At 41.3% G+C, this 27,403-nt stretch overlaps 1 protein-coding gene across 7 annotated transcripts in view; it reads right to left on the bottom strand.

Annotated features, from left to right (window-relative positions):
* Positions 1-27,403, bottom strand: part of SH3D19 (SH3 domain containing 19) — a 191,305-nt gene that overhangs the window by 71,576 nt on the left and 92,326 nt on the right. For 5 of the 7 annotated variants that reach the window (XM_066280934.1, XM_066280917.1, XM_066280893.1 and 2 more), the window contains exon 3: positions 790-830. The exons of the other annotated variants lie outside the window; for them this stretch is intronic. Coding sequence is in view for 1 of the 5 variants with exons in the window: in XM_066280893.1 (XP_066136990.1) it covers positions 790-830 (41 nt within the window). In the remaining 4 variants the exon portion in view is untranslated. The remainder of the gene's footprint in view (positions 1-789; positions 831-27,403) is intronic. 7 annotated transcript variants of the gene reach the window in all.

Genomic DNA, 27,403 nt, shown 5'->3' with positions numbered 1-27,403 from the left:
AAAAAAAAAAAGATACTGTGGAAACAAATGAATCAAAAAGGACAAGACGTGTTTGGTATTTTTCAAATCCATCAGAGGTCTCTACATATAGAAAATGGTTACATAAAATTTATATTAGATCATAGAAACTGACTACATAATCCAGATTTTTTTTTAACAGCTTAGTTCTATGAGAGAAAAATATTGTTCTGAGGAACTGGCTTATCAATAAATGACAGTTGAAAAGAAAGTTGAAAAACTAACTGCATGTTTGAAATGGCTTCTTATTCCTTAGAAGGAGCTTCTCTTTTTGGATTCTTTGTAAGTTTCATAAAAAATAGAATCACTTGGCCCTGGCCGGTTGGCTCAGTGATAGAGTATCAGTCCAGCATAGGGATGTCCTGGGTTCAATTCCTGGTCAGGGCACACAGGAGAAGCAACCATTGCTTTTCTATCCTTCCCCCTCTCCTTTCTCTCTTTCTCTCTCTTCCCCTCCCACAGCCATGGCTCAGTTGGAGCAAGCTGGCCCTGGGCGCTGAGGATGGCTTGATGGCCTTGTGTCAGGTGCTAAAATAGCTCAGTTGCTGAGCAATGGAGCAATGCCCCAGATGAGTAGAGCATCGCCCTGTAGGGGGCTTGCTGGGTGGATCCCAGTCAGGGTGCATGCAGGAGTCTGTCTTTCTGCCTCCCTGCTTCTCACTTAAGAAAAATAAATAAATAATAAATAAATAAGAATCACTTGCTAGAATTCTAAACCATCATTTGAAATTATTACAGAGGAAAATGTAGAGCAGGAAAAAACAAACTTACATCTCTTGATTACCGCTCTAATGGATGACAAGGGTCCTTGGCTAGAAAAAGAAAGAAAGAAAACTTATTACATATTCATTAATCCTTTTGAAGAAGGATCGTTCATCATGCTAGGTCATTTCTGGGACTCAATATGGCGCCAAGCAGCAAGTCTGATACGTTTATTACTGGCCTACCTTCTTTACAAAACACAAATTAAAAAATATTTTAAAATGGCCTTTGATATTTAAGATGTTTTATGGAAGGCAACATGGCTGGTGAAGAATATCTTCAGTATAAATAAAATTTTGCCTTGAAGTTGCTTTTATAGCTACTTACATGCTGTGTCTTCCAGTGAACTGCGTGAAGTCAGGTAGCAATTATATGGTGTTTGTGTTATGCGTGCCCTTTTAAAAAGAGTTTGTGAGTAAACCCTGGAGTGTTGAGAGTCTATGTCTTCAATTGTGGGAAGATCTACATTTTTAGGAACTAAATATATGGATGATAAGATTGATACACTAATATTTGATGAGATAAATGATAAGTGGAGGTAGGAAAGCGAAGAGAGTAGTGAGCAAGAGGAAGCTTCTGGAAGTGCCGGGAAGGCACTGGAGAAGTCAGAGCATTTTATCCATGTGTGCATTTATTCATTTATGGAGCTTTCACTAGGTAGCCAGCATTACACCAAAACTGGGGACCCCAATATACAATAAACAGTAACTTCCCTCAAAAAGTATGCAGTCTTGTCAATAAGGTCAGCAAGTAAAAGATAAAAACAGAGCATGAAGAAAAAATGTTTTACAAGGTATCATGAGAGCTCGGAGGAGGGTTGTCTAAATTTCGTCTGAGAGAGCTGAAGAAAACACAGACCTAATGCTTGAGTAGGGAGAGAGCAGGGTAGGTTTCTCACGCTTGTGTTATTGATATTTGTAGCGGGGGGGGGGGGGGGGGGGGGGGGGGGGGAGGCATCCTGAATACTGTCGGATGATTAGCAGCAGCCCTGCCCTCTGCCAACTAGATGCCACAGTCACACTTCTCCCAGCCCCCTGACAGTTGTGACCACCAAAACTGTCTCCAGACATTGCCAAATGTCCCCTGGAGAGAAAGACTGTCCTCAGTTGAGAACCACTGAGCTACTGGCAACAAAAAGGAATGCCTGGATTCACACGGTCAGAAAAGAAGCCGGCTTTTCCATTTCTGATGGCCAGCTTGATGGTGGTGGTAGGAGTGGGCTAAAATCAGGGGCTGGCTATGAGGGTCAGGGCAAAAGCACTGGGGAGGTCAGGGGAAAGTGAAAGAACTTTCTAGCACCGAGAACAGTTTTAGAGAAGTGGTACTAGACTATACAGGGTGAAAAAAATGAGTCTTTCTATGACGGAACATAGAAAGTCAGTCATTCTATGAAAGAACCATTATAAGTCAGGTGTTCACAAATCAAAAATTACCTGCACTTTTAAAAAGTAATACTTATTTCAAGACTACACTGAACAAAAGTCCTTTTTTAATTTTTAAAATTTATTTATTTTAGAGAGGAGAGAGAAAGAGAGAGAGAGAGAGAGAGAGAGAGAGAGAGAGAGAAGAGTGGAGAAACAGGAAGCATCAACTCCCATATGTGCCTTGACCAGGCAAGCCCAGGGCTTTGAACCAGTGACCTCAGAAAAGTCCCTGACTTGCTGCATTTCAGGGGTAAAAAAATCATTACATGTATATTTAAATAAACAAAGCCTTGGACCAACCCTGATCTGCTTCTCAAAACAGAAAGCAGTAATATTATCAAATATAACACACAAGTATTTTCATCCTGTGTGTGTACCAGCCGAACTTTTCTTTCCAGCCAAATTTTTATCACTTGATATTACCTGCTAAAATAAGGCAATATTCTGTAATGGGAGAACATATGCACTAGCAAATAATATTTGCCACTATGACAAATATAAAGCTATGATGCCATTTAATAGTGTATAAATTAATATCATCATCACAATATATAGGGCCAGATCTGATAAACTGTGGGGAATGAAAAAAAAGATTAAGTGTAGTTGCTTGAAACCAATAAAAACAACTTATCTTTTACTCCTAAAATTCTGATGAACCTCTATAGATAAAAATTTGGGTATGGCTAGGGGGTGAATTCCTTAAGATTACAGAATAAACGTTAATAAAGAAAAAATAATTGAGATAGAAAATACTCCTAGTAATACCCTGAAAGTTATGTGACTTCTGAATTCACTTTTACATCACCATGACAGGACAATTATTATTATTTTAATTAAGTGAAAGTGGGGAAGTAGAGAAACAGACTTCTGTATGTGTGTTGAACATGATCTACCTGGCAAGCCCCCTATGCTCTGATGCTCAACAACTGGGCTATTTTTAGCACCTGAGGCAGAGCCCATTCTCAGTGCCTGGGGCCATGGCTATGGGAGGGGAAGAGAAAGAGAGAGAAAGAGAGAAAGGAGGGGGAAAGGGAGAAGTGGAGAAGCAGATGGTTGCTTCTCCTGTGTGCCCTAAGAATTGAACCTGGGATATCCACACGAGGGACCGACACTCTACCACTGAGTTAACTGGCAAGGGCCATGACAGGCAAATTATAATCCTTAAGATTTATACTACCATGTCCATCAAGTTACATCAGGTACTTTTCTACTTTATCATTTTCAAGGACAAGCAATCTATATGTGCAACCTTTATTTACATGTTTAATTTCAGGGCAAATAAAACAAATACACATTTAAATGAGTTTCATTAACACATTCTACCTATTATGAAATTTGTAAAATGAGTTATATTGACAGTTAAATCTGTGAACATAGAGAATATGGAGGAAAAACAAACACAATGCATGATCTACTTCCTGGAGTACCATAGCTAGCGGCAAGAGCAAAGAGTCTTAAGCCAGTCAGAGACTTAGTTAACTGTCTGTGAACTTGGCCAGTTTACCTACTTGCTCACCTGCAATTTGAGATACTAATGCCTATCTTTTGGCTTGTTACTAAAACCAAATGAAAAAAACTACATAAATATACCACACAGTACTCGGCACATATTAGAATCTCAAAAAAAAATGTTAGTTACACTTACTACCCTATTTTCCAGTACACAAATTTCTATAGTTCATAATTATATGAGGCTGAAATTTTTGGAGCTATCCTGCCAACACCAGTTGAGTTGCCCTATAAGTATCATAATCCTACCTTATAAATTCCATTTATAAAGTGACCATTCTCATTTCAGTTGCAATCATTATTCACTACTTAGAGACATTCTGAGTTTCACAACGCATACTTCTCATGTACCTAATCTCTGATATGGAATCTCCTACAAAGCCTAAACTGAAGGCATACCAAAGCCAAGAGAACAGAACAGACCAGGCTTTCGTGAGGACTGTATTATCCCTGTTACGAACACATCTCGGTTCCTTTAGGTCCTTCCCATGATGCTCTTTCACAAAATGGGCATGTGAAATGCAGCTCTGCAGAGTTTCAAATTTCTTTAGCTCTGTGAAGCAAGAATTCCACACAAGTGCTCAAAGATCCTGGAAGAGGCTTTCAACTCTATTAGTAATAACTACACACTGCATTTAAAATTAGAATATGTAGCCTTATACTTCCCATTTCTTTAAGTTGTTTTTTCTTTTTTCCCCCACATATGCATATCTTGACTTCTTAATTAGACAGCAAGGGAAAGACAAAAGGTGAAAAATACGATCCCATGTTTCTCCATTCTCTATGGTATTAAAGTAAAACCTAGGTGAGAGATGACACGTGGCAATGTTTCATTGCAAAACCAAATAGGTATTTTAAGCATCTGTAACTGATTAAAGTATTAATTGATATTTCCAACAGGTTAGAAATAAATTAAGTCAGTCTGAAACTCTGACTTTAAATTATATTATAAAACAAGTTTAACTTCTAAAATATTAGCTCCATTTTTTATTTGAAATAGTGAAGGAAGTATTTTGGTTTAAATGTTATTAGTAAAAATGCCTAAATTATTAAGTTGTTATGAGAAACTAAGGTTTTCCTACACCAATAATTAAAAAAATATATATCTTAAAGGTGAATGAGAGCCCCAGCGCCAGGCTCAGCCTTTGCCTCTGCAGGGCCCTGAGTACTCTAGGGAAATGGTTTAACCCTGACCTTGGATTTCTTCTCTGCATGTAGCTCTGGTGGGTTTTAAGTTTGCCTTATAAGACTTCAGGTGGGAGAGTGTTTATTTATTTTTTAGCATGAAGTTACAAAGGCAGAATAAGTTATATAAACTAATTAAATAAATCACACAAAAACAAAGGCAATAAATACTCAAAACTCATCATTTCCTAATCAACTTACCACCTTTACTATTATCCATGTTCTTAAGATTGTTTATGTCTATCATCATGTCTTTATGGTGGAATACTATATAATGAGGTATTATTGTGAATCCCTTCCCAATTCACCATCAGTGATGTCATGTGGGTACCTTGAAATTTACCATGGTATGCTGAGGATAGTTTGGTTGGTCCAAGCATCAGCCTCAGATACTGAGGACAGGTTGGTGGATTTGAGTACCGGCCCCAGACAGGGGTTGCCAGGTGGATCTTGGTCAGGGCACATGCAGGAGTCTGTCTCACTATCTCTCCTCCTCTCATGTAAGGGAAGGAGGGAAGGGATGAAGGAGAGAAGAAGGGAAGAAAGGAAGAAAAGAAAGAAAAAAATGAAGGAAAGGAGGGAGGGAGGGAAGGAGGGAGGGAAGGAAGAAAGGAAAGGAAAAGAGAAAGAAAGAAGAAAGAGAGAGAGAGAGAGAGAGAAATTGGCCAGAGTTGGTGTATTTACATCACAAATACCGACAAATCAGAGCCCAATTTATCATTTTACTGATTGCCTAGACTTGAAAAAAATGTTAATAATGCCGATTCAACTTAGGAGCATGTTGTGCTTATAGCTGTTATATTATGAATAGCACAAAAAGTTAAAGAAACATTCTTCCAGTATTTGAAAACTATTATCCAAATCAGCAAAGAAGTCGCTCATGTCAATGACAAAGAGTGGAAATTCCGACTTCTGCTTTGGTTGTTTCACTTTCATCTTACTCATTAATATTAATAAATATAATGGCCCTGGCCGGTTGGCTCAGTGGTAGAGCGTCGGCCTGGCGTGTAGAAGTCCCGGGTTTGATTCCCGGCCAGGGCACACAGGAGAAGCGCCCATCTGCTTCTCCACCCCTCCCCCTCTCCTTCCTTTCTGTCTCTCTCTTCCCCTCCCGCAGCCAAGGCTCCATTGGAGCAAAGATGGCCCGGGCGCTGGGGATGGCTCCTTGGCCTCTGCCCCCAGGCACTAGAGTGGCTCTGGTCGCAACAGAGCGACGCCCGGGAGGGGCAGAGCATCGCCCCTTGGTGGGCAGAGCGGCGCCCCTGGTAGGCGTGCCGGGTGGATCCTTGCCGGGAGCATGCGGGAGTCTGTCTGACTGTCTCTCCCCGTTTCCAGCTTCAGAAAGATAAATAAATAAATAAATATATCAACCAAAATTCATATTGGTATTATACTAAGGGAACTGATTGTTAAAAATTTATGAGCACAACACTGCATCTGCCCAAAATGTTAATAACAGTTGGCTCTGATAGGTACAGAATTATGATTTGTTATGTACCTATATTTCTATATTTTCTAAGTTTTATATAATAAACATTATTCCTTTTATAATTTTGAGTTATTTTTTAAATTGCTTTGGCAAAAAAAAAACAAAACAAGAAGTATTTGGTTCATGCTAAATTCATGACCTTTGAATAATTAAAATCACATTCAAACCATCAGACAATTAATTACTCTCCGGAAACAGACTGAGGTCAAACCTTACATGTCATTATGGGGGTAAACCACATAAACACTTAGGATTTTAAAAAATCATCAACATAATTATTATTTCCTTAGTGTCTTATATGTTTCAGGAATTCTCTTAGGTACTGAGACAGGAGTAAAAAAGATAATCCTCTGCATTAAAAGAGCTTACATCTAAGTGGAGAAGGCAGAAAAGTAAACAGGCAATCTTTTAGTTTGGGTTTTTTTTTTTGTTTTTTGGGGGGGGGGTTCTTTTTTTTTTGGCTGCCAATTTTAATACAGATCAGAAAACATGGAACCACCTAAGAATATCTAGAATCTTCAAAAAATATATCAAGCTCTTGCTGGCTGGCTCAGTGGTAGAGCATCGGCCTGGCGTGCAAGAGTCCCGGGTTTGATTCCTGGCCAGGGCACACAGGAGAAGTGCCCATTTGCTTCTCCACCCCTCCCCCTCTCCTTCCTCTCTGTCTCTCTCTTCCCCTCCCGCAGCCAAGGCTCCATTGGAGCAAAGTTGGCCCCTGCACTAAGGATGGCTCCATGGCCTCTGCTTCAGGCACTAGAATGGCTCTGGTTGCAACAGAGCAACACCCCGGATGGGCAGAGCATCCCCCCTGGTGGACATGCTGGGTGAATCCCGGTCGGGCGCATGCGGGAGTCTGTCTGCCTCCCTGTTACCAACTTCAGAAAAATACAAAATACACCCCCCAAAATATATCAAATATAGAACTAATTACAGATGTTAATTCAAACTAAATACAACTGAAAGAGAGACTGAAGAGTAAGTAAACTAAATAATAAAATAGATTGTATGAGGCCCCGGGTTCGTTCCCCGGCATCTCCACCAAAAAAAAAAAAAAAAAAAAGATCCTCATTGGCAAGACTGAGCAGATATGAATAGCAAACTGATCTTCCTGCAGCAGCCAAAGCCAGAGTCACTCTTCAAACTCCCAGCTGGTCCACTGTTAAGCATTTTTAGAACTGGCTTGGCAGGGCCGTCCCGTCCTAATTCAGACTTCCAGGGGCACTCACGATTATCCTGCTCACACCTTCACCTCATACTGTCTAAAAGATATACTAATTGTTTTACAGGCCATGGCCCTTCTTGTTATTAGAATTCATAGTAATAGAAATCAACTGAAATCAATGTGTAGATAAATAAAAAGAAGGTCAAATATCTAGAAATTCCCTCTACTTGTAGATCTGCCTATCTAGTAACAAATATGCCGGTTTTGATGGAGGGGCAGAGATGGCAGCCGCTCTAAGCACCTAACGCTGGTGTGATGAAAGTTACATGTTTTCCTTCCAGACAAATACTGACGGCTAAAACTGAGCCCACAATTATCCTGTGGCTCGGAGATCAGAGACAGAACATTCGCTTGTGTAAACCTCTGAGCCCTGCGGACCAGTTCTGGATGGCAGCTCACTGCAGCCCACGGCCACCCCCACCCCCACTCCCCACCCGGGCCCTCACTGCGTCTCTCAACGGGATCTCGTCCTTCTGAAAACATCCATGTCAGGCAGCATGTGTGAGCACCAGCCCAAAACAGACTGGAGAACATGTCTTATGACAAATCCTTCCCATTTCTGTGGGTCCTTCTCTCCCACAACTCCTCTCTGTAGGAAGGGTGGAGGAGCTTCTGCATGCAAAGGGCTGGACCAGATAGATCCCCGTCTCTGACTCCCCCTTGAACTTCCCGTCCTTGTTACTGTACTAGTGCTAAGCTGGAACCCACTAAATAAAGATGCAGCTGATTAGAGCCAAAACAACAACAACAAAGTTTGTTTTCAAGTTACGACTTTCTGTAGGAGTAATTACCTTTCTCTTATTGAAATAACTAAATTTTGATCATTTTGTCTTATATTATTTGGTGAAGCAGGATAAAAGCTGCTCACCATGCTAATATTGAATTGCAACTTATTTCGTATGTATGCTTTGTAGGGAGAATCTTTTTTAAAAATAATTTTCAAGTGTTGTAATAGTTTTAGGTTTATGAAATAGTTGTAAACATAATAGTTTCTAGCTACCCCAGCCCAGTTTCCCCTACTGTTTACATCTTACATTAATGTTACATTTATCACAATTATGTATATTTTAAACACTCTGATATTCAAATTATACTTTTCCATGTTTTATTTGTAAGATATTACAGAAAGTACTAGAAAAGATCCCCTATAAGCATTAATGGAACAACTAACTTTAAGCACTGAATGATAGCATTTTTCCCCAGAGCAAGAAAAATGATCAAAACCCAAATATTTTTTCTCAAGGTGAAGTCATGTTCAAACTGAGGAGTGAGGTCAAGAAGGTCCATCCACAGGGCTTACCACATAAAGACAGACTATTTGGAGCAGTGTTTTACAAAGAAGAGAAGTACTAGTAAAAGGAAGAAAAATTCAGGAGACAGGAAGACAACTAACCTTAACAGAATTTAAAATAAACCAGGGTAGGCGTTGGCCGGTTGGCTCAGTGGTAGAGTGTTGGACCGGTGTGTGTGGATGTCCTGGATTTGATTTCTGGCCAGGGCACACAGGAGAAGGGCCCATCTGCTTTTCCACCCCTCCCCCTCTCGCTTCTCTCTCTTTCTCCTCCTCTCTCTCTCTCTCCTCCTCCCCTCTCAGAGTCAAGGCTCAATTAGAGCAAGTTGGCCCCAGGCCTCTGTCTCAGGAGCTAAAAAAAAAAAAAAAAAAAGGCTCCAGTTGCAACAGAGCCAGGGCCCCAGATGGGCAGAGCATTGTCCCCAAGCGGGGCTTGCCGGGTTGATCTGGCTGGGGCACATGCGAGAGTATGTCTCTGCCTCCCCTCCTCTCATCAAAATAAAATAAAATAAATTAGGGCAGGGCAAAATTTCTGCAGATTTAATTTTTAGGGTTTTAACTCCCTGGGTTTAGCACAATGCCTAACAAAGTGCTTATCATACACAATAACTATTTGTTAAATATAATTGAATTCCATTTTTAAATATATCATTGTACAGAAACTCCAATATATGATTAATATTTCATAGAGATGTTATTTAAGTCCTGATCCTCCCAATAGCAGGCATACCATAAATGCAAGTTGTGGTTTTGCCTCAGTTTTAAGCAGAACAAATCTATGGGGGACTTGCTATATCCTCAGTAATCACTATTTAAAAAAATTAAAGGGTACTACTTTATTTAAATACCTAGATCAAGTTGCTTTTTTTTTTTTTTTTTTTTTGTATTTTTCTGAAGTTGGAAACGGGGAGGCAGTCAAACAGACTCCCGCATGCGCGTGCCCGGGATCCACCCAGCATGCCCACCAGGGGGCGATGCTCTGTCCATCTGGGGCGTCGCTCTGTTGCAACCAGAGCCATTCTAGCGCCTGAGGCAGAGGCCATGGAGCCATCCTCAGTGCCTGGGCCAACCTTGCTCCAGTGGAGCCTCAGCTGAGGGAGGGGAAGAGAGAGACAGAGAGGAAGGAGAGGGGGAGGGGTGGAGAAGCAGATGGGTGCTTCTCCTGTGTGCCCTGGCCAGGAATCGAACCTGGGACTCCCACACGCCAGGCCGACGCTCCACCACTGAGCCAACCGGCCAGGGCCTCAAGTTGCTTCTTTATGCAAGCAAAGGGTCAAAGAGAAGAGAAGAGAGGTGGCCTACCGTTGTACATAAAGCAGTTGCCTGCATTCAGTTTATAAAAGAATGCCTGGAGACACAGGCTATGTAAGGGCTCGGGACCAGGGATCCTTCTGATAGTTTTCAGACATAGAGTGTGAATGGTGAGGGGGTTGAGGTTCAGTTTCAGTCCTGTCACTACTTACTCTGTGAGCACAACTGTATAACTGAATGTCAGGTTTCTCATCTATAACTTTATTAGAAATGTTTGGATGATCTCTACCTAAAACCTACTACTCTAAATTTTCTTTTTTAAATATGAAACTTAAAAAACTCCAAGATACCAATTTAAATTCCACTTAATAAGAATCAATTACTTAATCCAACTGGAGTAAAGAGAGTTGGCTTGATAACTAATCCACTCCAATAGGAATAGCTAACCTAACTGAGCACGGTTCTAATACCTTATCAGGCTTCCCCAAACTACGGCCCCGCGGGCCACATGCGGCCCCCTGAGGCCATTTATCTGGCCCCCCACCACACTTCCAGAAGGGGCACCTCTTTCATTGGTGGTCAGTGAGAGGAGCACTGTATGTGGCGGCTCTCCAACGGTCTGAGGGACAGTGAACTGGTCCCCTGTGTAAAAAGTTTGGGGACCCCTGCTGAGTGAGGCTTATGTCTTTCAACTCACTTAGTCTACACATCCACCCTGAGAAGAAGGTACTATTGCTATTGCAATTTTACAGATAAGAAAAGAGTTCATATAATTTAAATATCCAAGGTCTCATAGCTTGTAAATAATGAAGCCAGGATTTGAACTTGGACAGTATGATTCCAAAGACTGAGCTCTTAGTTACCGTGCTTTCCTGACTCTCAAAAAGTTCACCTGCAAAACAAACAAACAAAACCAGAAAATTCACCCGCAGCTGAATGTTGAGAGGAAAATACAGAAAACACTTATTAATATATAAGTGACAACTGTGAATCAATCACCAAGGAACACCGAGAACTTGTTTTCTTCCACTGCATATCCCAGGGTTTAGAAGATTTAAATCAGAGACAATGGTGGAGAAAGGGGGAAGGTGTTTTGAAGAGTATTAGAAAATGATTTAAGGCTTTCATCACTTCTGGAATTTACTCATAATACATAACATGTCAAGGGGTGTAAGACAAGCAATATATTTCTTTCTTCACACAATATATTATATGGCAGGGATTTGGTTTGTACATAAATACTTGAAAGTACTACTCTGCTGTTTTTTCAATATATCCATGGTACCCTGACCTAGGTGGAAATAAATCCTGAAATAAGGCTATATAGTCTGGGTTAGTCCTAAAACCTAAAACCAGTGTAAGTATGTTTAGTATGTAATTTTCATTTCTAAATTATAATGTCATTACGGTTATTCTTTTTTTTTTTTTTTTTTTTATTTTTATGAAGCTAGACACCGGGAGAGACAGTCAGACTCCCGCATGCGCCCGACCAGGATCCACCCTGCACGCCCACCAGGGGGCGATGCTCTGCCCACCAGGGGGCGACGCTCTGCCCCTCCGGGGCGTTGCTCTGCCGAGACCAGAGCCACTCTAGCGCCTGGGGCAGAGGCCAAGGAGCCATTCCCAGGGCCCGGGCCATCTTTGCTCCAATGGAGCCTCGGCTGCCGGAGGGGAAGAGAGAGACAGAGAGGAAGGAGAGGGGGAGGGGTGGAGAAGCAGATGGGCGCCTCTCCTGTGTGCCCTGGCTGGGAATCGAACCCAGGACTTCTACACACCAGGCCGACGCTCTACCACTGAGCCAACCGGCCAGGGCCATGGTTATTCTTCTTATGGCATTATATTATCTTGAGAGGGGGAAAGCAACTGGAACCCCTTTAAACTCAAACTAAAAAGCATTTTAATTATGAAAATACAAGGGTGTCTCAGGATTCCCACAGATGGGAAGTGCAGGTGAACTCTATGTTGAACTGGGAAATGTGGGGGCGTCTTGCACAAGCCCTCCTCTTCTTCACTTTCTCTGAGACCCGCACTACCTATGCTTCTTTCTTCAAATCTGCTACAGTTGGACTCTCTCTGCTTGTTCATTGGCACAGCTGGCCAGTATTCATCAGTATATATGTCCCATCAAACCGAAATCTAAATTAATTTCAAGCTCTGGAAACCATGGCTCATGGCTTTCAAGAGAAAGAACTTGATTATCACAGAACAGAGGCCAGAAGTCTCCCAGCTATGGCCAAATGGGGTAAGGCTGTGTTGAGACCTGGTTCCAGGAGCCTATCCTGCAGCCGGGAGGCAGTTCTCAGAGAAGCAGGCAAGGGCCTCCGCTTCCCCTGCAGCCACTAGTACTGCGCAAGGTAAACGTTTCGTAGGACTGACAAACCAAACACGGAAATGTCAGCCTAGAGAGTGAGTCCACAGAGTGTCAACTAAACAGGCATTGTTTCCAGAGCTACTGCTAAAATCTTGGAACCCCAAGACCACAAGGAAGTATCCTACCAATGTTTTTGTGCTTTTCCTACTTGCTATTTTACTTGAATGGCTGGTCTCTTCCTACTCTGAGAAAGGGAACAAAAAAGCCGCCTTCCTGTTCTGACTGAGAGGAGGTTAGGGTTTATTATGCTCAAAGGAGCGCAATTAACTTCCCAAAAGGAAATTCATCTGCTATGTAGAATCAGCTATGAAAACTCAGTGCTAGCAAAAAGAGAGAACCAACTCCCTACCTTTTCTCTAAGTAGCCAAAGCTAGTGTCTTGTCACTAGGGCAGAATTCTGTGGGGCCACTCAACACTTGCTGACAATCCCAGACTTCACCAGTCCACACAAGTCGATTTGTGTAGCAGTGTGCTTATCGAAGCATGTAAGGGTAACACACATGTGTTTAGAGCAGATGCCACCCAGTGTGTTTATGCAGATACTGGTTTATGTTCCTCCATAGAATCCTGCCATGACCGGACACCTTGGCTCCAAAGAGACTAACGCAATGGTAAGTACTTACGACAAAACTAACAGATCTGTCAGGAAGAACAGGGCTACAGGCATTTACAGGGACCTGAGTTTGAAAAGCAGAGTTAACATTGATACTCACTCCCAAGTAGGTTTAGCCTGCCTAACTGAGGTTCAAAGCAACTTTGTGTGTCAACCTGGCTTAGGCTACAGTTACCAGTTATTCAGCCAAACACAAAATTATATGGTTAAAGTTCATAATCAGTTGATTTTAAGTATGGGAGAAAATCCTAGATACTCTCAGTGGGCCTCATTCAATCAGTTGAAAGGCCTTAAGAACAAAGCCGAAGCTTCTTTGATGAAGAAAAAGTCGTGCCTGTGGATGCTGCTTCACTGTGCATAAGTTCCAGCCTCCCTTCCTGGGATCTGCCCTATGGGTTTTTGACTTGTCTGGCTGGCCCCCACAACCACATAAGCCAATTAACTACAATAAATCTTTTAATAAATTTTTCCTACTGGTTCTGCTTCTCTGGTTGAACCTTAATTGATACAGCAACTAAATAAATCATAATAACCCTAAGAGGTATTATTATCATTTATAGATGAGTAAAACTGAGGCACAAGAAGATTCAGAAACTGCCCAAGGGACCCAGCTCCTAAGTGGGAAAGCTGGATTCCAATTCAGGCAGCTGGAAGTTCAAACCCAGCACTTCTCCTTCTATTCCACTGCCTTTCTGAATGATTTTTACCAAGAGGAGTAGGACCCACACAGCTGAAAAAAGTATTTTCAAAACTCATTTTGGATTGCCCTAAAGTTTTCCAATGTCGGGCGTGATCTGGGAGTATTCTTTTGTATTAATTTTGGGTCACCCTAAAAGTTCCCCAAACTTGAGCGCAGTCTTGATTTCAAATAGAGGATCAAGGGATAGGCACTTATGTCTTTGCCTCTAATCCAGGTGATCCAACTCCTAAGTGCCCCCAGGCCAAGCCTCTGAAAGCTCCAGGCCAGGGATTTCCAGGGGCTATCGATAAGCACAAGATTCTTTTGGAAAGTGTTGTTTTGGGACCTGTACTAAAAATTACAGAAATGGGTTACGGTTAACAAATCTGAGAATTCTAACATAAAAATATGAGTCGAGTTGATGATATGTGGCGCATTCAAGGTGGTATGGCCATAGAGTATTAGTGGAGTTGAAACAAACAAAGTTCTAATTGGTTATTTTCTTCTGGATCATCCATAAGCAACACAGAGCAAGAAATCTTTAAAGTTATTCTGTTGAGAATACATAAAAGTCTGAAAAAAAATGTTTTTGATTCATTAACTTAAATCTATTAATTCTACTACTAGGACTTTATCACATGAAGGTAATTGATGATGGTACTTTAAAATGCAGGTGTAAGAACTGTAATACAGCATTGCTTATAATAGAAAAAACTGGAAATAACCCAAATGTCTGACAATAGCAAAATAATTAAAGTTTGGTATACCTACATGATGGAATATCATTAAAGATCATATCTTAGGAAAATGTTTAAAAATTCTTACTTTGTGAAAAAAAGGAGGAACTATATAATGCTATGTGCAGTATGATCCCAATTATGTTTTTAAAAAGTTACATCAAGTAGCCTGACCAGGCGGTGGCGCAGTGGATAGAGCATCGGACTGGGATGTGGAGGACCCAGGTTTGAGACCCTGAGGTCACCAGCTTGAGCGCGGGCTCATCTGGTTTGAGCAAAGCTCACCAGCTTGGATCTAAGGTTGCTGGCTCGAGCAAGGGGTTACTCGGTCTGCTGAAGGCCCACAGTCAAGGCACATATGAGAAAGCAATCAATGAACAACTAAGGCGTCGCAAGGAAAAACTAATGATTGATGCTTCTCATCTCTCTGTCCCTGTCCATCCCTTTCTCTGACTCTCTCTGTCTCTGTGAAAAAAAAAAAAAAAAGTTACACCACATATGCATAGCAGAAAGGCTGAACCACCAATATATCAGCAGTATTCAGAGCTTGGACCATGAGTGATTTTAATTTTTAAAAAAATAAACTTTGTATAATAAAAATGTATTACTTTGTAGCAAAGAGCTTAATCATAATTTATAAGACTTGAAACTGGAAAACACAATATAATGTTAAAGGAAAACAACTTAAAAACAGTATATTCATGAGCCTCTATGTTAAAATTATAGTATTGTATGAGAAGATAAAAACCAGAAATGTATGAAAATAGTGATTAACTATGAGATGGAATTATAGATAATTTTTTCTTTTATATACGTATTTTTTCCAAACTTTCTATTAGGAACATACTCTGTTGTATAATCAGAACAAGTGAATGTAGTTTCATTTAAAACAAAAAAGAGCAGTGGTGTTAAAGATAGGAATTTACAATGTAGAAAAATTCTGAACAGTACAGTTCAGCTTATGAGGACTTTTTCTACTTGGAGCTTCTATTTAGAATCTGTAACCAAAAGAAAACTATTGAGCAACAGCTGGTGCTCAACTTTGGGTCCTACTTGTCATCCTTTAATAGCACCCCTGGACAAGGCAGGGTGCCAGGAACAGTATCATCTCCAGGAAACAGGTTTACAATTGAGGGGATGTTTGTATAGGGCGGGGCAAAAGTAAGTTTACAGCTGTGAGGACACAAAACAGTTTATTCCTGTACTATTATTTATTCATTTTTGTATTACTTTCCATACATACAACTGTAAACCTACTTTTGCCCCACCCTGTATTCTAGATACTGTTACTCTAAAGCAGGGGTCTCAAACTCAACTCAGCATGTGGGCCACAGAGCAAGATCACAGCCGTTCAGCGGGCCGCACTAGGTCTACAAAAGGCAACTGTTACGCAACACTTTTCTCACTGCAGTTGAAAACAAAAAAAAATCAGTACAACAAGCACAATCGTACATGCAGTTTACTCAGTGTCACAAAAACGACCAGAAACTGTAGTTCGCATCACAACTGCTGTTAACAAAGCTAATATCTAGCTAGGATGCTAGAGAAATGAAAAATACAAGTAGGCCCCTAGGCTTACTTAATTTTATCCAAAATATTTTGAACTTCGTGGATTAGTCTGTGGGCCGCACAAAATTGTTCGGCGGGCCGCGGGCCGCGAGTTTGAGACCCCTGCTCTAAAGCAATGAGACAAACAATACTTTCCTTCTGTTCTTCCATCTTCTTAATCACTGAAGCATCCGATTCTTAGTCTCCTCCTTTCCAAAGGGGAGAGTCATAAACAAGTCCTTCTTTAGCGTGCCTGCCTCACTTCTGTGGCATTTAAGTGCTACGCAGGGTGGGCAGGCTCACTCTGCATCTCTGGAAAGCTGCTTGACAACCGGAACAGGATCAGAAGTGACAAAAGCTTGTCACTAGGGCAGAACTGAACACTGATCTAGGGCAGCAATTTTCAACCTTTTTCATCTTATGGCACACATAAGCTAGTTACTAAAATTCTGCGGTCCATCAAAGATATATTTTTTGCCAATCTGATAAGATATAATTTTGAGTCATTCACTTTGGATGACTATTACTGTGTTGGCTGCTGGAATTTTTAAATTTGACAGTTTAAGGGAAAAGGGGTCACTGCCCCTGACTAGTCAGGTACTGATTGCGTGTTTTAAAAATTCTTGCAGCCACCAGTGCGTCTCTGGAAGCATGTTGGTTGAAAATCGCTGACCTGGAGGAGCACTTAATTAAAAAGAAGACCCCAACCCCGATGTTGTATTTTTTGGGACCAGGCCTGATTTCTGGTTTTCAGAGGGTTTTATGTATAAGGACAGGACTAAATTTTGATCAATCGCAGTTTACTGTTCATAGAGACAGGACGTGACCGGAGTACTGAATGACTGTTTAGCAATTCTGTCCATACTGAGATTCTTCCAAGAATTTGTATACTTTTGTGGTTCACAGTACTAATCAATACATTTGAAGAATGTGATATATGCTATGTCAGTAAGAGAAAATATTTTTTAAAAATTAAAGTCCTGTTGTATAAGGATATTTATTAGCTGGAGTAAAACCATAACTTAGGGAGAGACTGAGATCCACAAAAATGTATACAGGGTTTACTCAACTAAAGGCTATTTAATATAGACTTTGTAGAGCTGTGTAAACAACTGCTTCTAAATTATACTGAAGAAAAGTAAGTAACTAATACAATATATAACTAACCCAAGGGAAAGAGAGGAAAGAATTAGGATGAGAAAACAGAAGGGCCAGGAGTTCCACATGCTCCCTAGACTGCTGAGAAATGATTGGCCCCACTCACAGGCCCATCTTGAGGAGAGAAGTAATCAAACAGGAGCAGCTGCTGTTCCAAAGTTAACTCCTGCTGAGAGTTTAATCTGAAACGACTTCAGAGAAGCCCCCACACTAAGTACCAAGTGCCACACTAAACTGGCAGTGATAGGCCGGCTGATAAGACCTTTCAATTACCCAACTTAATCACCACATCAATGCTTCTTTTCATTCCCATCCCCTAGGGGGAAATGCTACAGTGACACCTTTTAAAACTACAGTAAAACAACAAAACATATATTTATATATATATTCTCTGTAGAATCACATAAAATGTTAATAATCCTTTCACATCTCCCACAGCAGACTTTTTCTCCCACAAAACCTGCATACACTTTAATTTTTCACCCCGTTTATAGCATTACAGATGCTATAGCAAAACTAATGTGTCTCTTATAGCTTAGAAAACATAATGCCTGAAAGTAATTACACACATGCTATAGTTTACAGAGGTATAGGAATCAAAACATATGGCCAGGGGAATGCTACAGAATTACTGTAGTTAAACTAAGCCCAGCAGAGCATGACATTGGAAACATTTTTTTTATTTATTGATTTTTGTGAGAAAGGAAGGGAGAGAGAGAGAGAGAAAGAAAGGAACATTAATCTGTTCCTGTATGTGCCCTGACCTGGGATTGAACCAGCAACCTCTGTGCTTCAGGACGATACCTAACTAACAGAGCCATCCGGCCAGGGCCAGAGCATGACATTTTAAAAGACATATAGAAGGGAGAGAAGCAAAACAAGTGAAATCTTTTGCTTTTAGCTAGTTTATTTAAACCACAATGTGATGATGATAAAATGTCAAAATAAAATCTTCAATATCTTTATAAGATCAACATCAGGATACCAAGACCCCTTCAAATTTTAATGACAAAGTGAATTTTAACACCATCAACTATTAGTTCTTAGTGTACTTAACTATGTGCTGCAAATATTTTTTGCATGTTGAGTTTGAGTCCCTCCCTGTGTGGGGTACATTTCAGGCCACACTGTGTGTGTGTCTACTTGGGTTTCATCTTTTGCAAGTTCCCTGTACCTGTGTCACTGAGTTATTTGTCTTTTTCTTCCTGATGTGTATTTTTTTTTTTTATGTTGGACACTGATTTTCGTCATCTATGAGCAATGCAGTCATGACTTGACTTTTCTCTCATCCAAGTACTAACCAGGCCCGACCCTGCTTAGCTTCCGAGATCAGACGAGATCGGGCGCGTTCAGGGTGGTATGGCTGTAGACAACTTGACTTTTCTAATGCTTTTGTGGCTTCATATATGTAAGTTTTAGATTTTTTTTCACATAGTCAAATCTTTTTCTTTGTGGTTTGTACTTGTTAAGCCTTAAGAACTCTTTCCCAACTGCAAAGCCATAAAGATAGTCTCATATATAATATTTCAGTTTTACTTTTGTAGTTTTTTTTTTTTTTAATTTTATATATTTATTTATTTTTTACAGAGACAGAGAGTCAGAGAGAGGGATAGATAGGGACAGACAGACAGGAACAGAGAGAGATGAGAAGCATCAATCATTACTTTTTCATTACGCGGTGCAACACCTTAGTTGTTCATTGATTGCTTTCTCATATGTGCCTTGACTGCGGGCCTTCAGCAGACCGAGTAACCCCTTGCTGGAGCCAGCGACCTTGGGTTCAAGGCTGGTGGGCTTTTGCTCAAACCAGATGAGCCCGCGCTCAAGCTGGTGACCTCGGGGTCTCGAACCTGGGTCTTCCACATTCCAGTCCGACGCTCTATCCACTGCGCCACCACCTGGTCAGGCTACTTTTGTAGTTTTATGACTTTAGATTCTACTTCACATGATAAAATAGAACAAGCTGCATCTGAATTTTTATAAATATGGGTAATCAATTGTTTCTGCACCATGTGTTGACCTGTCCACTTTCCCCGCTGATCTGTAACGCCCGTGGATCACAGCACGCAATACAAAATTGTATCTGCCCATCTATATCTGTTGTGAACTTGATTTTGTTCCATTGGCCTGGTTCTCTTTTTGCTAACAAAACTCGATATTACTTCCTTCCAAAAGTTCTCCTCCCTCCCTCTCTTGGCCTTCAAAACTACTTTCGTTATCCTTTTTTCTTCCTTATGAATTTTAGAATCACTATATTGAGTTCAAATTCTGTGTGTGTGTGTGTGTGATTTTTCACTGCTATTTCGTTGAATTTTATGAACAGGCATCGAAGGAGATTATAGCAGGTGGTTTCAAGAAGGCTTTAGAAAGACTAAGAATCAAATGATCATTTCTGAGAAACAGATTTAGATTTCTCTGTCCTGCTGCCTTCTTTTGTTGCTGCTGTCCATTATTTCCTTGTAGGAGGTAAAACATTTAAGACAAGTAGCTAGTTCTGCAGTCCACATAAGTCACTGGGATCTATTACTCAGAGCTAGTGGTGTGGTAAAAAAAAACAAAACAGCTTCTAATTTTCCATTTGTGACACCAACTGCCACAGGGCTTAACTTTATTATCTTTAGCTCCTACTTCCCTCTCAATTAGTTTACCAAACTGCCACTCCATAGTACATTTTTCTAGATGTTATTAATAGTGTCTGGGAAAAGGAAGTTACAAATTTGAACAAAAATTTTAAATCCATTATAGTACATCTCTCACTTGGAGTTTCATAATGTCCTTTATTTAGTACATCAAAGACTCATAGTGGAGTCACAGTAAAGAAATACCTTTAATTTTGTTTTAATTTACCATTACATAAACATTTGTGTGTATGAATGTTTATTTCTTAAATACTGATAAACAGCCTACAGAGAAATGTCCCATGGGGCATCAATATAGGAAATAGTATATCTAAACAGATAAGAAAAGGACAAGAATAATTCAGACATCTCCGACTTCCATATTGGTCAGTCAGCAAAAAGCAAAAATTTTAAGTGCCGACATCAAAACTAAAAGCACCCAGCAAGACATAAAAATGCTTCAGCACTGTTTTTTAGCGTGGGGTCTTAGTGTTGGCCTATACCTGATCAAACTTTAACTTGGTAAGAGTTAGGCTTCCCTTCTTATTTCAGCACCAAAAGAAAAGAACAGGCAGACGCCCCAGATTTATTGATCTCTCACTGTGAAAGCTGTCAAGAGTGTTTTGTCTTTTAGAAAAACAAACAAAAGAAATACATTTCTCTCGTCCTTGCTGGGCTTTGAGCCCATCATTCTTGCAAGCAAGTAGCCTGAAGAGAACCACCAAACTAAATTAAATGACTTTTTGTTTATGTTTCCTTCCTCCTGTTCTGTTGGGGCCGCAGGCATTAATCTGTCTGATGCTCTGCTGGCCTGGCGGGGTAGCTCTGCTCAGCTGAGGATGGCAGGGAAGAAAGGATCATTGCCAATCTCTCGGTAGACACCCAGGCAGAAAACAATGGCCTTTCCTAGAAAAACATGTCTCCTCTCTCATAAGGCATTCCTTCTGGCTGTTGCTGTAACAAATACTCAACAATAGACTTGGGCAAGCTTTTGAGAGTCAGGTTCTTCCCAATTTGCAAAGGGAAAATATTGGCATTTCCCTTTCTTTCTGGAAATTGCATTTAGAATTGACTCAACAAACATTTATTTACTAGGGGTTTATTGTCGCCCCGGCACTCACTATACTAAGCTAGGGTTACTATAGCTAGAGTATAGTCCTGGAGGACCTAATAGCATACACTAGAAATTAAAGAATAAAATATTTTCTAAATACTCTTAAGAATATCAAAACACTGAAGACTTGGGTCATAATTTTAGAATTGACAGGCTCTTGAAGATTGAGAGTGTAAGTCCAAAACAATGGGTACTCCATGCTCCATGAAGGTGCAGACTTCTCTGGTTTTCTCTTGTAACCTGAGCCTGGATTAGGGCCTCTCAACAAATATTTCTTGGCGATAGAATGGGCAAAGGGCTGCAATCATGTGTAAATCTTTTCTAGTTTGTTCCCAGCATCAGCTTGTCCAGCTTTTCCCTGACAGCGTTCCCTCACAGAGTGGGTCATTCCATCTTTGACCAGCAACCTCACAAAAGCCGTCCTCACATTGTGCAGAAATCCAGCCCCTCAATGTTCCACCCACAGATGCACAGTCTGCCTTTTGGGGCTCCATGGAACACACAGAACAGTTCCTCACATTGCTACTTTTTGTTGAAATTTTCCAGTCTATAGAAAAGTTGAAGGAACAGTACAATTAACACACATATACTTTTCATCTAATCATCAATTATTAATCTTCCCGTATTTGCTCGGTTTTATCGATTGTTGTGTTTTTATTTTTCCACGAATCATTTGAAAGTACACTGCAAATATAACACTACATAACACCTAATATTTTGGCATCTACCTCTTAAGAATAAGGACATTCTCCTACATGACAGCATTCCTATTATACATCTAAAAAGAGTAATGTTAATAAACTAATATCTAAAATAAATTCACATTAAAATTTTCTTTTTTTTTTTTTTGCATTTTTCTGAAGCTGGAAACGGAGAGACAGTCAGACAGACTCCCGCATGCGCCCGACCGGGATCCACCCTGCACGCCCACCAGGGGCGACGCTCTGCCCACCAGGGGGCGATGCTCTGCCCATCCTGGGGGTCGCCATGTTGCGACCAGAGCCACTCTAGCCCCTGAGGCAGAGGCCACAGAGCCATCCCCAGCGCCCGGGCCATCTTTGCTCCAATGGAGCCTTGGCTGCGGGAGGGGAAGAGAGAGACAGAGAGGAAAGCGCGGCGGAGGGGTGGAGAAGCAAATGGGCGCTTCTCCTGTGTGCCCTGGCCGGGAATCGAATCCGGGTCCTCCGCACGCTAGGCCGATGCTCTACCGCTGAGCCAACCGGCCAGGGCCCACACATTAAAATTTTCTTGGAGAAAAGTTGGCTGGGGCACTGAGGATGGCTCCATGGCCTCCGCCTCAGGCTCTAGAATGGCTCCACCCACAACAGAGCAACACCCCAGATGGGCAGAGCATCGCCCCCTGGTGGGCATGCCGGGTGGATACCGGTCAGGTGCATGTGGGAGTCTGTCTCTCTGCCTCCCTGCTTCTCACTTCAGAAAAATACAATAAAATAAAATTTTAAAAAATCTTAATTATCCCCAAAGTATTTTGTTTTAAATCTTGATTTTAAAATTCTAAATGAAAAGAAATTTATAGTGTCCTTAATCTAGAATATTTTTAGAGCCTCGTGTATATTTCATGACATCATTATTTTTTTGCCAGGACTACTACTATATAAGTGCTATCTATGGTACTGCTAATGCATCAGCTGAAGGAACATACTGTCAGGTTGTCTCACTAACGATGATATATAGGTTGACAACTTAGATTAAGAATGTGACCACCAGATCTCTTCATTGAAAAAGTACAGCTGCAGTAAAGTGTCAGCCTAGCATGTGGAAGTCCCAGGTTCTATTCCTGGTCAAGACATACAGGAAAAGCAATTATCTGCTTCTCCACTCCTCTTCCTTCTCTCTCTCTCTCTCTTCCCCTCCTGCAGCCACAGCTTGAATGGTTTGAGCAAGTTGGCCCTGGGCGCTGAGGATAACTCCATGGCCTTACCTCAGGTGCTAAAATAGCTTGGCTGCTGAGCAATGAAGGTACTCCCCAGATGGGCAGAGCATTGCCCTGTAGGGGGCTTGCCAGGTAGGTCCTGGTTGGGGAGCATGCGGGAGTCTGTCTCTCTGCCTCCCCATTTCTCACTTAATAATAAGAAAGAAAAGAAAAAAGAAAAGAAAAGAGAAGAAAAAGTACCTTTCCTCCTTTGTAGTTAAAAACTAAATAGCACATTTTAAGCGTTAAGTATCTATTCCTCCAACAACTTTTAGCCCAAGTTTTAGGAGCCACTGAGGATCTTTGTTTGAATCAAGGATTACATTGACTATTACCAAATTATGATTCTCTGATTCTAGGATTTCTTCTGCTTATATTTTTAAAAAGCTAATTAATATGTTAGAATCCATTATCATTTGAAATGTTTTTTGTTTGTTTTTGTTTTTAAGGGAAACAGACTCCCACATGTGTCCAACCAGGATATACCTCGTCTGGGGCTAACGCTCGGATCAACTGAGCTATCCTCAGTGCCTGGGCAACCCTTGAACCAATCAAGCCACTAGCTATGGGAGGGAAGGAGGGAGAGAAGCAGAAGAGGGGGAGAGAAGCAGGTGGTTGTTTCTCCTGTTTTTCCTGACTAGGAATTAAATCAGGGACATCCATATGCTAGGCCGACACTCTATCCACTGAACCAACCGGCCAGGGCCTAAAATGTTAATAATCAAATTATCCCTAATTTGACTAGAGGGAGCCTCCTGAAGCTGCCTCCTAGGCTATTTTTTTTTCTCCTGAAGTGAGAAGCAGGGAGGCAGAGAGACAGACTCCTGCATGCACCTGACTGGGATCCACCTGGCATGCCCATCTGGGCCGTTGCTCCATTGCAACTGGAGCCACTCCAGCACCTGAGGCGGAGGCCATGGAGCCATCCCCAGCGCCCAGGCCAACTTTTGCTCCAGTGGAGCCTTGGCCGTGGGAGAAGAGAGAGAGAGAGAGAAAGGTGGGGGGTGTGGAAAAGCAGATGAGGCTTCTCCTGTGTGCCCTGGCCAGGAATCAAACCTGGGACTTCCACACGCCAGACTGACGCTCTACCAATAAGCCAACCGGGCCAGGGCTCTTCTAGACCTTTTTGACACAGTTGAACATTTTCTATCTTTTTGTCATATCAGAAGTCCAGATTAACCTGTACTTCCCCCTTCCCCAGATCTGGAATCAGCCATTCCTCCAAGGATCTCCATTTTCTCTTTGTGGAGAATATAGCACTTATGGGAATAATTTTGCTAGTCTCTTCTACAGGCCAGTCTTCCACATGATTGAAGCCAGTTATTTCTATCCCATACACCTCCCTGAAACTTCGACACCAGGCTAAATTCTCTCAATTCCTTATGTGGTGTTCTCATGACCTGCCTTGATTTCTACCCCACTCTTCTCTTTGATATCCCCTGTCCACACTCAGCTGCTGTATTCCATCCCAGTGGTTCCCAGCCTGGCTATCCATCAGAATCACTAGGAGACTTCTTCTCTATATAGATTCCCAAGATTCATTCACTCCATACTTACTGAATGAGAATTTCTGGAAGCAGGAGGCTCTGTTTTTGAATTTTGGGTTTTTAAGCCCTCCAAATGATACTAAGGACTGTACACTTTGATTTTTCAAGGCCCCGGGGACCCAGAATTGGATACCACATCAAAAGAATGGTCTAGAGCAGGGGTTGGAAACCTTTTTGGCTGAGAGAGCCATGAACGCCACATATTTTCAAATGTAATTCCGTGAGAGCCATACAATATGTTTAACACTAAATAAAAGTAAATGTGTGCATTTTATGTAAGACCAACACTTTTAAAGTACAATAAGTCTCTGAATTCTTTTTAATAACGTTGTTATGCTGTTGCTAACCAATGATGAATAAAGTACTTCTTACCATTAATGCGACTTCTGGTGCTGAATGGTTTTGCTGATGGCTTTGTAGTCTGGTTGATACATGGTGAGGTTAAGCTTCATGCAGGTGTTGAGACTTCCATCCCTTAAACGTGACCATAGGTTGGTCTTAACATCCTTTAGATGTGAGAAAGATTGCTCATAGAGCCAAACATTGTCAGTACAGCAATACTCACACACTGCAGTGTGTGGTATGTGAAGAAAAGCCCGTTCCAGTTTTGACAATCAGCTGGTCCGCGGGTTGAACTTTTTTCATTTCTCCCCACTTGTGTTTGCCCTCCAACTCTGCTTGCTACCGTGCAAGTCTTTCCAAATCTTCATTCAGTGACTTGAACTTATTCACCCACATGTCTGAGGCCTTCAGGTCAGCAGCATGTAGCTCAAAATATCTGACGGAGACACCGGGGATATAACTCAGGTTGGTGCTGTCCACTGCACACTCGTGTGGGTGGGTGATGAACTTAAAAAGACGAGTGCGCTCACAAAATTCTCCAAAGCGCGCTTTGAATGACTGCAGGAGATTAGATGTGAAGCCCGCTAGCTGCTGGAGATCAAGATGTTGAGCAGGGTCACTTGCTGTGCATGCCATCTTTAAACTCTCCTTGTTTATCAAAGTGTAGTAAAGACCTGTTTCAATGTCAGTAAGAAGAGTTCCAGCTTGTTTTCAAATGCAAACACTGCTTGTTGACTGTATTTCCAACGCCGTGCATTTTCACATTGAGCTGGTTCAGATGTTCAGTCATATCCACGAGATAGAACTTCAGGAGCCACTCAGTGTTAGCTAACTCAGGATGCTCGACATTTTTCATTTCAAGAAAAGTCTGGATTTCGCTCAGACAAGCCGCAAAACAGCCGAGCACCTTCCCTCTTAACAACCAATGCCACTGCTGTGCAGAAGCAGACCAGGATAATTATTCCCAACTTCATCCAGCAGTGTTTTAAACTGGCGATCATTTAAAGCTCAGGCAACAATAAAGTTGACCACCCGAATGACCAGCGACATCACCTCACCAAGCTGATCGCCAAACATCTGAGCACAAAGCGCCTCCTGATGTAGGATACAGTGAAAACTTAGGATGGGTCTCTTTTCATGTTCACAAAGAAGCGCTAAGAATCCTCTGTTTTTCCTCACCATGCACGGAGCACCATGAGTACACACTGAGATAAGTTTATCCATTGGTAGATTTTTTTTCTTTAGCAAACTTAGTGAAAGACTTGAATAAATCCTCCCCTCTTGTTGTCTCTTTCATAGGCAAAACAGCAAGACTTTCCTCACATAGTGTGTCACCAACAGCATACCTTGCAATTGCGCTGAACTGGGATAAATGGCTTACATCTGTTGACTCATCCAAAGCGAGAGAAAAGAATGGTGCTGCATTTATGTCCTTCACTTGTGTTGCCTCAATTTGATTTGCCATCATGATGGTATGATCGTGAACAGTTCTTGCCGACAGAGGCATGTCTTTTATTTGTTTGATTATCTTGTCTTTATCCAAAAAGTCATCAAAAAGTTCACTGGCAACATCAAGCATGAATGTTTTGGCATACTCCCCATCTGTGAATGGCTTTCCGTTTCTCACAATTGCTAAAGCACCAGCAAAGCTAGCCGAATTCTAGTCACCTTGTTGGGTCCAAACATGGAGTTGCTGCTGACTAGCTTGCACTCTGCACAAAGCTCTTGACATGCTTTCTTCCTGCTGTCCCCCGCTGGATATTTCAATGCAAATGTAGTATGATGTGTGTTGAAGTGCCGCTTTATATTTGACTGTTTCATCGATGCAATTTTATCATTGCATATTAGACACACTGCAGAACCTGCTCTCTCCACAAAGGCAAATTCTTCTGTCCATTCCTGCTGAAAAGTATGATACTCCTCATCTTTTTTTCTTTTAGCCATCTTCTTCATCAAAAGGGTTTCTGCAATTAGCTAGCTGGCTACTTGATTAAAAGGAGGGAAGTTTACTTCCTGACCTCACAATGACCCATGTATGTTATGCATTATCCAATAAAAATTTGGTGTTGCCCGGGAGGACAGCTGTGATCGGCTCTAGCCACCCACAACCATGAACATGAGTGGTAGGAAATGAATGGATTGTAATACATGAGAATGTTTTATATTTTTAACGTTATTATTTTTTTATTAAATATCTGTCTGTGAGCCAGATGCAGCCATCAAAAGAGCCACATCTGGCTCGCGAGCCATAGGTTCCCGACCCCTAGTCTAGAGCTACTATATTTTTTTATACTGGACACTTAATTCTTTCAATGTAATTAACAATGCTGATGTGTTTGGGGAAGTGGAGACAATGATGTAAAACTTCTGACTCACGTTGGATTTATGAAGAATTAAATCCTAAAGAGTTTTTTAAACATATTGTTAAGTCTCATCTCCCCAATCTCATGTTTAGTTGTTCCTTCAGATCTAAGTGTAAGAATTTAGGTTTGTTCCAATTAAAACTCATACTGCTTGATTCAAACCTTCAGTATGTCAAAGGTCTTATAGGTCCTGACTGTCTCATTCCAACTTTATGTCACTCACAGTTAA

Source organism: Saccopteryx bilineata, chromosome 1 (genome assembly GCF_036850765.1).
Source record: "Saccopteryx bilineata isolate mSacBil1 chromosome 1, mSacBil1_pri_phased_curated, whole genome shotgun sequence".
Lineage (NCBI taxonomy): Eukaryota > Metazoa > Chordata > Mammalia > Chiroptera > Emballonuridae > Saccopteryx > Saccopteryx bilineata.
The sequence above is the reverse complement of the archived record's forward strand: the minus strand, read 5'-3'. Positions and strand labels throughout refer to the sequence as shown.